The sequence below is a fragment of the Limanda limanda genome, chromosome 16 (genome assembly GCF_963576545.1).
Source record: "Limanda limanda chromosome 16, fLimLim1.1, whole genome shotgun sequence".
NCBI lineage: Eukaryota > Metazoa > Chordata > Actinopteri > Pleuronectiformes > Pleuronectidae > Limanda > Limanda limanda.
In genome coordinates, this window is record NC_083651.1 from 13,663,848 (window position 1) to 13,677,165 (window position 13,318).

At 41.0% G+C, this 13,318-nt stretch overlaps 1 protein-coding gene across 1 annotated transcript in view; it reads right to left on the minus strand.

Moving 5' to 3' along the window:
• The window catches only part of myo16 (myosin XVI), a 77,611-nt gene that overhangs the window by 12,440 nt on the left and 51,853 nt on the right, over window positions 1-13,318 (minus strand). Inside the window, exons 26-30 of the mRNA XM_061088879.1 lie at window positions 12,379-12,459; window positions 10,142-10,347; window positions 3,264-3,366; window positions 2,344-2,440; window positions 1,970-2,243 (exon numbers count right to left, since the gene is read on the minus strand). Of these exons, the coding sequence (XP_060944862.1) occupies window positions 1,970-2,243; window positions 2,344-2,440; window positions 3,264-3,366; window positions 10,142-10,347; window positions 12,379-12,459 (761 nt within the window). The remainder of the gene's footprint in view (window positions 1-1,969; window positions 2,244-2,343; window positions 2,441-3,263; window positions 3,367-10,141; window positions 10,348-12,378; window positions 12,460-13,318) is intronic.

The window sequence follows — 13,318 nt, forward strand, 5'->3', positions numbered from 1 at the left end:
TAACAGGATTCATGTTTAAATGAAACATTTTGAATTTATAATGTGAAACCATTTATATCGTCTCCATAATTTGTGCATGATTCCAGATTCTTCCAATGTAGATATATTCTCTAATTCAGTTAAATACATTGTTTCCTCAGCAGTATACTCAATATAAAAATATGAGATAAGGAGGCCAATTGGAGAGTAAAGACCATAGAGATTATGCTTCAAATCAAATCTCTTGGCAGTAATTTGATAACAGTTTGATATTTCCTTCACTAATCTGAGTGAGCCATCTGTCGGTTCCATGATTGCAGGCAGGAAGTGGCTGAGCATGTGTGCAGGTGACAGGGGGAGGCATTTTAAAAACCTGCTGAGAACTTAGCTGAGATTGTGTGCATGTGAGTGCATTTGTATGTTAGTGTGCGGAAGTGTTTATGTGACAATGAATCCCATCTATAATACAGCTACTATAATGCCTCTCTGTGTCTGCAGCCTGAAACCCCTGCTCCAGGCCTCCCTGCCCACCTGTCTCCCGTCCCAGTAGCAGATGTTACATGCAAGGACACAAAGAGGATACAGAAATCATGTGAGTGTATGTTTCTTTTTATCTTTTAGAACGTATTGCTTTGACCCAATGTTAACCCTTGGTTTAAGTTTCAAAATATATCAAAATGTATTTAAAAATGTCTTGCTGTTGCAGTGTGATGCCTTTACACATTTTCATGTTCCAATTGTGGCCATTGCTAAATCAAAATAAATGAACAGTTGTACTTCTTTTCCTCTGTATTGGTTTATATTTGCATGTATTTCAGCACATTTATAGCTTCAAATTATTTTTCAGATTATGCTCTATAGGGAAAAACCTGTATTTTTGAAGATTTGTGGCATGAAATCTTTGAAAATTAAACAAAGCATACACTTTTTTTCCATTTTGTTAAAAAGCCTTGAGATATTAGCACAATAGTCACCACTCACCATCAACCTGATGTAAAAGTCAGAATTAAAACAGTGGCAACAAGCAAAACAAATGACATTGCCTCCTCTGCCGAGATGGAAAGGTACTTTTAAAATTAAAGAAAACAGCTATTATACAAAAAGCATAGAAAGCCTAAAATACAACATATTTAAAGGTTTATTATTTTTTTAAAGCCGGAAAGTGACTGTTCATTTAGCATTTCCTCTAAAGAGTTTCTTATTGAACCCCTTCCTGCTCTTCCCTCTTCTCCAGGCTTGATATGTTATATCAGAATGAGGTGAGGAGGAGATAAGGATAGCGTTCCAAAGGTGCAACACAACACTAATACAATCTGATAACGCAGATCATTATCTGGCTATCCATCATGAAACTCGCAATTAAAAGCCTACCGTGCACAGGGATACAGTGACATCATTAATCAAGAAAACACACGCCACGCAGGCACACACATAAATAACAACACACTTTTACAGACAATCATTTTCCCTGTCGTGGAGTCATAAATCCTGGTAACTGCGGATAGTTTGTTATTGTGCAGGCTAAATGATGCTGCAGTCACAATGAGTTCATCCCATTTAGTATTATAAATTACATTGTAGAGATTGATAAAAGCCTTATTTGAGAGTGACCACAGTATTGATTGGCTGCATTAGTGTGAAGTAACCGGTAGCAAGTGTATCCTCCGGACACAATAACATTTAACATAAAAAGGAATAACTGCTCATCAATTAGCCAACCATTAGCTATTCTGCTTATCCTTTGAGAGCTGTGGGGGGCTCAGCTGAGATCTTTGGGCGAGAGGCGGGACTATACCCAGGACAGGGCACCATTGTATAACATATAAGACAAACAAAACATAAAGTCTCATTAAACCTAGCCCCAATATGCATGTCTGTGAACTGTGTTAGGAAGTAACCCCTGAACCTCCCCTCCACTCATCTACATGACTCTAATATTCCAATAAGTGAATGAAGGTGCGTAAATTGTGAAGGTGTTTGCGTATTTTACCTCCTAACAGGCTGATCCTCTTCCATACCCACTGGCTCCGGCCTCTCACCGAGTGGTGGGCTGTTGCCAATGGTATTGCGAAGGCTGTTGCTGTGGCAGCGCAAACGGTCGCTCTCTCGTGCAATGTCGGATGCATTTTGAATGACCAGCTGGTCATAGGTTCGCAGCCCCATGTCCTCTGCCCCCTGCAGGAAACGCTGCACACTGCTCTCGTCTTTCTGCTGCAAGGACAGCATGCGATGGACCTGCTGCCTGGCCAGCCAGCCACGCGCCACTGAAACACAACAAGGAGATCAAGTTAGAGACATCAGAGGTGTCAGAGACATGGATATTTGGACATCTTGGTTGTTGGTTTATTATTTTGGTATAATTACCTCGCTGACAGGTGATGATCTTTTTACGAAGCTGGTAGCAGCGATCGTTAAGCTGGTCTGCCTGCCAGTATCTGAGAAAGACTTTACTGCTGCCCATCTACACACACACACACACACAGACACACAACCAAAATAAGTATTCAATCAAATATATTCGCGAAAGTACCGTAACACACCACACTGCCATTCATGATTATTCTCTGGGAGAAGCCAGCAGACCCTGGGAGGCTTGTTTTCTGTTGGAAACCTCAGAAGAATGTGAGTTACAAAGAGTGTGACTTGTGATGAAGCAGTGGTAATAGGTGGGTGTGAAGGGTGGGCAGGGTGTGGGGTTTGTTTGTTGATACTGCATTCACTTTCTGAATCTAGGGAGGATTTGGGGGATGCCAAGGTCACTCTACACCAGATACACAGCACTGTGTGGGGGTAACATACTTCCACAGACAGACACTATTCAAGTCAACACACTCTACTCGCATGTGTGGTGTGTGCCTGTGTGTGTGTTTAAAGCAGGGCTGGATGAAGAGGTGGCTATAGAGCATTGTTGGAAGAGTGTGTATTTGTTCGAGGCAGGAGCTGATGTGACCTGTAGGGTCACACTCTCAGACACAACAGCAGTCTGGCAGACAGGACAGAGAGGGGGTGGAGGGATCCATGCTACTCCCTGTGTGTGTGTGTCTGTGTGTGTGTGTGAGCAGAATTATGATGAGGTGGGACAGCTGGAACGAGCTGTCAAAGATTCCATGGGATCTTTCAAACAGAGGGTCAGGGATTAAGTAATTTGGCAAATCTTTTGTTGTTGATGGAGGCTTGAAAAGACACAGGACACAAGACATAAACAGACACACACATACACGCAAGCAAGCAAGCATGAACGCAAGCATGACCGCATGCACACACGCATGCACACACACACCTACCTGCCATCCCTGGAGTTTGGACTGTTGCAGAACTGAGCGACATTTCTCCTCTGGTGACAGTTTCTTCTTGTCTGCCAAAGCTGGGATCACAAGGTCTTTATATCTACAACAAATAAAAACAGAGAACATCAGAGCTGCAACAGATCTCACGGGGCCAAATCTAAAAACTTTGACGAGACAAGGTGACACCGCCTCTTTTCAGAAACAATGGGTTCAAAGGTCAGTGGGGTCATACAGCAGCTCAGCCGAACAGCATCTGTTCCTATTGGAGCTGCCCTGGGCAACCGTTGCTGTGAATGGTCAGCTGGATGGAGACAGTGGTTTGTTTGTGACTTGGATAAAATAAATATAAAAACTAAATATTCTCCATTTTATAAACTGTTACTTCCAAAGTGCAGTTATGAGTCCTGTTCTTTTTGGATGACTTGAACAACACACAGTTTTTTTTACATTAAAACATAATAGCACAAAAGAAGAACAAGGAAAGAGTTGAACTTTTGTAGAATTTTTTAAATAATTAAAACGTAAAAACATCCTTTTCTCATTTAAAGACAGTACAATGGGGGTTAAAAACAAAATACGTAACTGGCTGCAAACAGCCACCAGTGAGTATTCTCTATGTTTGTAATGAAACTTGGTGAGTGTGTTATACATATTCCATCCATTCTGAATGAACATGAATGAACATATCCCTGATAATATGAGTTATGATTTTTAAGTTATTCATTTAAACTACCCCAACCCTAACCTTAAGATGAAGGTGGAATCACAAGCCATACGGTAAATACAACAGAATCTTCAAATATGTTGACTCATCATGGGACAAAACAAAACAATAATGCTGGCTTTCTGATATTCCCAATAAGTCCCAATACACCATGACACTGTGACAGTGACAGGACCCTAAACCTGAGCAGAGCAGAATTCAGCCAGTGTTCATTTCATTATACACACACACCTGTGCTTTTATTGCTGTAGCAAGCTAAATGTCTAATGTGAAAAATGCCTCTTCAATATTAATTGGGAAGCTGTGGCTCAGGAGATGGAGAGAGTTGTCCACTAATCACAGGATTGGGATTTCAATACACAGTACACAGAACACTCACATAGCAGAGCCGGTGTTGAGAACAGTATCCTTGTCTCGAGAGCATGAAAGTCTCTACAAGGTTTAATGCCGAATCCCGCCTCCATACCGACAACAGTGGTTCAGCAAGTGCAGCACTCAGCTCTACAATGAGGGAATGGTGCAAAACACTTTGTTGGAGATCTTTCATGTTGTGCGAAAATCATTTTGTATCACTATGTCACTGTGGAGGGACAAATTAGACTATGGAGGGCCACTACAGTCAATGATAATTTATGGGAAACACTAAGGTGACATTACGAAGAAGTCCCAAAGAAGGCAGAAAAGGATGTCAGGCACAGTTCAAAATAGACTATAGGCGTGACCTATAGCTAATGTAAATCTGTAAATAATTCATGATTATAAGGTGTCATATTGTAGTCATGCATTAAGTTTTAATAAGCGTTCAACTTGAAATTTATTGATGGATATGTAAGAGTGAACAATGTATCTGTACTTATAATAAAAAACAATAAAAAATAATAAACCAACAAATCCCCCAAACGTCAAGTGCTCAGTGAATTTGATCAGTTAGTGCTGTATCTCTTTTGTTAGCAATGACGGGTAGAGCCAGCTGATAACGTCCCACATCTGATGATACTAACCTAACCAGCAGATGGCTTGGGGCATAAACCACCTGTATATGTCAATGATGAGTAAGTGAGTACGGCTGAATGTGGGATGTATTTGATTTGCAGGAGAGGGGTCTGTCTGAACTCTCCCTAACCCTCTCTCTGTATGGTAATACCAGCCCTGCAGACAACACACGCTGTCCCCCTGAGCCCATAAAACACAAAGGAACTCTGTAAACCCATGACCTTCCCTATGAGGATATGAAAACCATCGATGGTCCCTGCTTTTACAAGACCCAGGGGGGCTTCACGTGGAGTCAGAGAAGTGAAATAACCCTTTCGATAAGAGTAGAAATGGGGTCCTGCAGGGCGCTAACGGACTTCCCTGGGACCAAAGGGCCATCACTGACCACTGTCATTGAGCTCCATTAAGGGGATAAAGGCAAGGTAGAAGACAACTAGAAATTAAACAACTCATTTCGTCTGTGACGCTATTCTTATCCATCTGACAAACTTTTTGTTGCCATATCTTCAAAGAATATTGGCTTCGTTCAGTCATGGGTTATCCCTTCAAGGGGTCAGACTGAAATGATGGATATCCCTCTGTCTGTAACTTAATAGCCTGCAAATGTGTGTGTTAATACATCAGAGGAAGGAGATGATGAAGACCAACTTGAAAATAGCCATTTAGGAAATATGACCTATATGCTTGGGAGTTTGATGACAGGCAGCTGTGGCTGAGGAGTAGAGCAGTTGTCCTCCAACCAGGATGTCGGTGGCCGAAGTGTCCTTAAGGCAAGATGCTGAACCCGGAAAGGCCCCTTATAGATGTTGAATGCACAAATTGGAAGTCCCTTTGGATAAAAGCGTCAGCTAAAATGACATTTAATGACATGTTCTATGAATACAGATGCTTCGCGCAGCCAATTTCTAACAATAGACGTGGAATTGAGGGAAGCAACGCACATGGAGGCCTGGGATGAACAGAAACAAGGTTCAAGTGGGAGCGTTTGACCTTACACATTGCTAGAAAATAAACCTGGCCACAAAACACATAGTGTATCATAAAAGACAAATAAAAACAACAGTAAAATAGATTTCCTCGTAAATCATTCTGGTTACCAGGACACTAATGTAATTCGCTGCAGGCGGCCTCTGTGACTTAGCGAAGTGGTCTGCATGGTTCCAGAGTGCATGTGTGTATTTGTGTGTGCACACTACTGTGTTTGTGTTCATGAGAATATATAGCAACCTCGAGATTAATGGCTGATTTATTGGCCTGTCAATTTGATTAGAGAAGGGACGGGGCCTGTTTTAAAAAGAGTGACAAACGGAAAGAGATGAAGGGGATAAGAAACAGAACAAAATGAAGATAGTGTGTGTGTAATTGAGAGAAACAGGCAGAGAAAAAAGGGAATGATATTGACGTTAAAGAAGAGGGTCAGTAAGAAAAAAAAAAGAAAATATTGGGTTTGGAGGAAAGAATAGAGATGAAAGAATCCTAAGAAAATGGCGGTTTAGCATAGACAGCATGTGAGAAATCAAGTGAGAGAGTTCTGTGAGGACAGCAGTGTAGTCCACCCCCGCTCTGCTGCAGCTCGCTTCTCTGGGTTCATTCATTGGTCTGTTTTGAGACCCGAGCAGGAAAAAGAGAAAGATATGAATGGCAGTTGGGCTGAGCTGACTGGTGTCTTTGTGAGTGGCGGCCACTTAAATTAAGCCCGGCCTTAATGTGTGAACAGTACAAAAGGGAATGACGTCAGACACACAAAGATCCATTTGTATGAACACTTTGTATGATTCATTTTTCAGTAATAAACATGATAATAGTTTGAAATTCTGTAATAAAATTGCAGTTGCCAGTCCCAATAACATCATGTTACTTCAATGTTTTTAGGATTCGCTTTGTTTGCTGTTTTACGACGGGGTAGACCAGAGTATTAATATCTGTTTCATCTTTATTACCTAAGTCGACACACTGCACTGGGTCCTATTAGCTCGGTGCAAGGGCTGAAAGAAATAACTTGACAAGTTGTGTCAAGCTCTGTTGAGAGTTAAAACCCTGTGGCTTTATTGGGAGAATGTGACCTCGTGAGCACTGTGTGCTGTCAGCGGGCCTAAGCTAGCTGTTGATGGTTAGTAAATATGCAAAAAATTGTCTGACTGCTTGTTAAAAGAGAACAGCTCCATTTCTACAGTTAAATTCAATTTTTGAGACGAGAGACCTCGGAGTCATCTCTGTCCCCTCTCCACTCCACACACAGCTGCCATGAAGGAAAACATCAAAGAGGCCCTCGTGGTGGGGTTTAGGGATCCATCCACTGCACCAGCTGGAGCAGGTTTCTGCTTTGTTTTTAAAAATGATGGCTCCCTCTGCCCATATACTAAACACTGACCTCTATCTATTATCACCAAACTGTTGCCTTCAGATTCGAACACCTCTAGACTGCTACCATTTCTTCCATTTCAAATCAACCTCTGATATAAAAAGAGGGACAATAGAAATGTGTAACCGGAGTACAGGAAGCCAGCCTGCAATCTCAGACAAGAGTGATGTTGAAACCGAAATAATCTGAACCTTCTGTGTGTCTGAAAATAATCACAGACTATTGACCTCACATGCTCTGGTTTAAGCCCAGTCCAGCAACAGTGCAGTTTCCCTTTTGTGTCAAGCAGCTGCCTCTTGTGATGCTCAGTTATCTGCTGGTCAAACCCGTTGCTCACACACAGATTATCACACAGCACATGGCCGCCTAAAACATATATGACAGCCACTCACAGACTTACACATACACATGCTCCGACACAGAAATGGTTGTCAAAAAACAGCATTCACTAAAGCCTCAACAGGAATCTTTCAATCACAGCTTGAACAATGAGTGATGGTTCTACAATCTATTGGATTCATTTCAGCATTTGACATGGGCCTACTTCTCCTGATTCAATACTCAGGTTTTCCCACATGAAAACCTATTATGTGAGCATCTCTTTCACTTTTTGAGCGAGTTTGAGCAAAAAGATAAATAAAAATGTACGTGTGGTTTGCACCTTCTATTAACTGTACACACAACTACCATCTGCACAATATTCTGTACAGGTCTTGGGTCGCATCCTTTCCTTCTTTACTATAAATCCCTTTAAATGTACAATGTGTGTTCATTGGCTGACAAAATACTTAGTTTGATGATGTCACAAAGAAGCGTGGGATCAGTTGTCGTTCCAATTGCCATTATAAATCTACCTCAATTGACTCAGCTGCAGATCATGGATGAGCCAACATATTAAAGTTTTATTTACGTTACTCAGCAAAAAGCAATGAATAGTCGTGATCCATTAAGACCGACCAATAACAACAGAGGAATAAATCAAAATCAAACTGTCTAACTGGCTAGCAGTGTGTTTTGCCTTTGTCAAGCTGTTTGCCTCTGAAGTTATCGCAATTACAAGGTGACCAAAACGAAACACATCCTGTTACCTAAATATTATAAATTATATTGGGACCACGGATCTGACCAGAAGCCTTTCAGTTTGTCGAAAATGAGAGTTCGAGCCATAGCTTTTTGAATACCTTAGGATTAAAAATCTTTATTAAGTCTTATTTAATTTTGACAATTAAGACAAACCTAGCTGCTTAATGCGCCGTATTAGTGATAATAACAAGAGGGATTTTGTTTCATCCTGTTTTCTCTTAATTAAAAATTAGGTCATGAGATGCCTGGATGCTGGGGCTTTTGTGTGTGTGTGTGTGTGTGTGTGTGTGTGTGTGTGTGTGTGTGTGTGTGTGTGTTTGATGTGAAGATGTTTACAGCAGAGTAGTGGAAACTTTGTCCTCTCTTATTATCTGGAGGAATGTTTGTGTTAATCCCTTTATCCTCAAAAACAGAGAGAGGGGCTGAGAGAGAGAGAGAGAGAGAGAGAGAGAGAGAGAGAGAGAGAGAGAGAGAGAGAAATAAATCCTCTCCGTATTCCAAAGTTTCTCAGAATCAGAAGACCAAGAGACAAACTGTGGGGCAATCTGAAAGTGAGGGATCTCTGCTTCTTATCCAAGAAGGGGGGGGGGGGGTCTAGGAGTTAATTAACTGCAGGACAGGGAAAGCCAGGAACATGGTATAAGAGGTATGAAAGCAATGATGGTGGTTGAGTGTGGGACAAAGTGACCTCACACATAACCGACTGAGTGATGTGTGTCGGCCTGACACAGGAAATGTTATGGTGACATTCATCAGCTGCAGTGCATCCCCGTGAAACAAAAAAACAAGCCATTTGAGGTTAAATTGTACTTCTAGCAATGAGGTTGCTGTGACTTGTCATTGTTAATGTGTCAGCCTGCATGTGAGTGTGTTATCCTCCATAGCATATGTCCCTCTACTCATTTAAAGATGTCGAGAAGGGGCATCAGTTTCCTGCTCAAACCTTTATATAAACCATTGGTCAAAGGATATTGAAGACATTGATGTTTTTCAAATATTGTTTAAGATTTACATTAATCCATTTTTCAAATCATATACTAAATAAACAATTGAAAAATTGAAAAACCAGGAGTTGCAAGATACAATGAACCAAATATGATCAAAATCCTCGATTCAGCAACCGATCAAGTTCTTCTTACAATGGAAGTTCCCACAAATCTGCTAAACTTTTAGATTGGAATGCTTTGACCATCTGTAAAGTTCACTCCAAATCAGTTCCATAGTGGTTTACCTCCACAGACTGAGCTTGTCTTCAATAATGTGAAGCCACCATTTATTTCTTTTCCTCTAAGGTTTTAGGATATGTCTGTTAAAGGTAGAGTTATCGATTCAATATTATCAAATTATCCCGTTTTCTTTGGTCAAATTCAGCAAATATTTTCTCAGGCTCACGAGCAGTTAATTCTGTGTGTGCAATCAAATACAATGCGGGTGTTTCTCCACAGCCCTTACTCCATAAATGGGCTCGGACCAGGTTGTGCTTATGCTTAAAGGAAACATGATTTTTATATTTTTGGTGACATTTTGGGGGCATTTAACCTCTAACCTTTTCAAATGTTGAAATATTTTTGACCAGGAGTTTATAAAATGACAGAGATCAAATTGTCTGTGAGTGTGACATCAATGAGAAAGAACGAGAGGAATGAACAGTAGAAAGAACTGCGAATTGACTTCTGCAGCCTTTTTAATCATACAACTTGCTCTGGCACTGACCTGCTGAGGAAGCCTGGGAAGGACAAGCGGACGGGGTATCCATAACGGATCATGCGCACCATCTCAAGCACCCCAATGTACTGCAGCTGGGTGGACACATGGAGGCTGTCAAAACTGTCTGGCTGACTGCAGGCGTTGGGGCGGACACACTCCACAAAGTGAGGCGTGCAAGCCTGCAGTTTGCTGATCACCTCTGACAGCGAGTTCTGAAAAAGGGAAAAGGAGAGAGGATACAGTCGAAGGCACCAGTAAACTTCACAATCAGAAAACAGAATGAAGAGCTTGCCCTGGTCAACAATATTTATTAGTGTTTGGGTTGGGAGAGCACTGTGACTGTTCTTGTGCAGTAAGTGAGTGAAAGGGAGGAGCACTCCCCGGCTCTTTCTTTTGATGTAGTAACTTGATTTGCGAGCCACAGCGATTGGAGTGAAATCACGCATCTTTTGTGACAAAGTGTTTCTCGCCTGGAAGGGAACACAAAGAGCTTTTTGCCGTTCTTAAGAGTGTGTGAGAGTGAGGGAGGTTTTCGTCAAGCCCTGAATTAAAATATGCCCCATTCAAGGTCACACACCTGGCATGTACAGGCGGTTTGGATGATCTGATCACAAGCAGACAGCCCTATGTGCATCACTTCCCACCTGTTATTAGAAAACATCTCCACGCCTCTCCAGTGACCACTTGTGATCGGATTTTACTTTACCATATGCAAATCAACAAGTGCATTACTTATGAGACCATTCTAAAGTCAAATATATAGGTGTGTGTGTGTTAGTACATTGCGTGTACAGCTATTCCTGTTTTCTTACAGTCATTAGGCTATACCAGTTTTGTCTACATGATACTGTTTTTATAATGATGATAGTATTTTCTTTTTATGAATGACTTGAAGGCTACAGGCTTGTAGGCACTGTTGTTTTTAGAGTGTTCAAATATTTTTAGGGGATTGTGTGTTGAAGTAAATTGAATATATTGTGCAATTTTAGTTTTTTTGACGTGCTAAAGAAATGGGTATCGAGAATTGTATTGGTATCAACTAGAACATGTTTGGTATCGGGACATCCCTGTAGGCAGAGCTGTCCACTTGTTATCGGATCAGCCCTAAACATCCACAGACCCACATGCCAACATGCCAACAAGTCAACACTTACATCTGTGTTTTTGCCACTTCTCAACCTGACGTCAGTCTGCAGTCTGTCTACCCTTAGGTACAATGATTACACCTCATCCCTCATCTCTGAACGTCACTACCAGCATTCACATTCCCTCCAAACATGCGCACACAAATGCGTGTGCATGGCACACAGTGGTTGTTGTTCATTGTTCATTCATTCATGTGGCGGGTTTCATGTTCGGCTTGATACAACATCATTTTTCAGCCCACTTTCTCCTTTCCTGCCATTCCCTGAGGGACTCATCGACCACAAGCCCACAACTCTGATTGTGCAACACACTGGCTTCTTTCAGACCGAAGGTACTGCCTCTCGGAGCACATTTCAGCCTCCTTGCGTCACCAGCAGACACTGAACCGCTCTTCTCGAACTAATTGTTATTGTTGCTTCACAAAGTTGTAAAATCCCAGTACTCTACATTTAGCAGGTCTTGTAGTTGTCCTGTTAAAACAGCTGTATTCTGTTTATGAGTAAGACTAATGTTCAGTGTTATGAGGAGTAATGTGAAGGGGTGGGTATGCAAGCATGCCGCACCAACACGGATTGCTTAACATGAGGACAAAATTCACACATCTTCAGTTTGAGGTGCACTACGTGAGAAATTCAGTAAAAATATAACATAAAAAATCCCCATTAATGAACAGGCTGGTTTCATGTGATTTGCATCAGTAAAACGAGCAATTAAAATTTTCTTTTGACTAACATCTACTTAATCGTTGTTGTACATGTGGTACAGTACCAATTAGCAGATGCTTAAACAAAGACTAGCTCTATTGCTCTGAGCAGTAATTAATTAAATAAGTATAAGACAGAAAAGAAAACTTGGTTCTCCAGACAATTGGTCAGTTGAAGGCTTGTTCAGTTGCAGCTATTTTTAACATATTTTTTATTTTTTAGTATATGCTTAATGGATATCATATGTAGCACTGGGAAAAAGTCAGTGCAATGTCGTCAGGTCACTAATTTATTCGACAAAGAGACAACCAGATGTACAACTGCTGGTAACTTAGTGTCCCATCACCTGACCTGAACTGTGGGAGAAGACGTGTATGAAAGAACGGTTCTTACCCTCAGCTGGACGGCCACTGTGATTGGCCCACATCGCTCCAGCCTCTGGAGGAAGGAGCTTGAGCCTTTCTTCTTTAAGACCTGACAATGGAAGTAGATAATAGGAAGAAAAAATATAATGTGCATCTTACTACAAGTTTCATGTGAAGATCATAAAACTAGTCTGTGTGCTGTTATTTGGGGGACTTTTTTCTTTTTCAAATATCTCAGGACAGATGCTAATCTCCATGCTGCACAGGTTATTAATTCCCATAAGCTATAATTGTGATATTGGACTATATAAATAAAATTGACTTGATTTATACCATCTCATTGCCTTATGTTACTGTAATAGGTGCAGGGGCAGAACAAAAAGGTGAAAGAGGTATATGTATTTTGGAGATGTCTATTGAGTAGGTCAGGAACGATACTAGTCTAAATCCACGGTTCGGCTCAGACCTCAAAATATTTTTGTGAGAGGGGGTGTCGTGGGTGAGTAACAAAAAGCATGGGTGGGATTTTATAAACATCAACATTTGGAACAGTAGAGACAAAAACACTAAAGAACTGGACTTGAATTCACATAAAACTTACATTAAAGGAGATCAAATATATGGAGAGGCTCAGAGATGGGAAGGATAGACTAACGGAGACTCAACATATAATCAACATGATGATGTTACCAGCTTTTCTGATTAAACGTCATGAGAGAAGGGAACAATGACACTGGTGCTCTTATTGTTTGCATGTGTCTGCATGCTTGTGTATTTTCTATTTCTCCGATTCCCAAAAGTGAATATATAGCAAAGTAGTGGGAAGTATCTAAAATTAGACTGTTTTTTTTCTCCCCAGAATACTATCCCTGCTTTTTCCACTCATCGGCATAATAGTCAGTTTCCAGTTGAAACAGAAATATACTTTGTGATTGTGTCACTTTCAGAAAGACTTTGTTCCCTGAAGC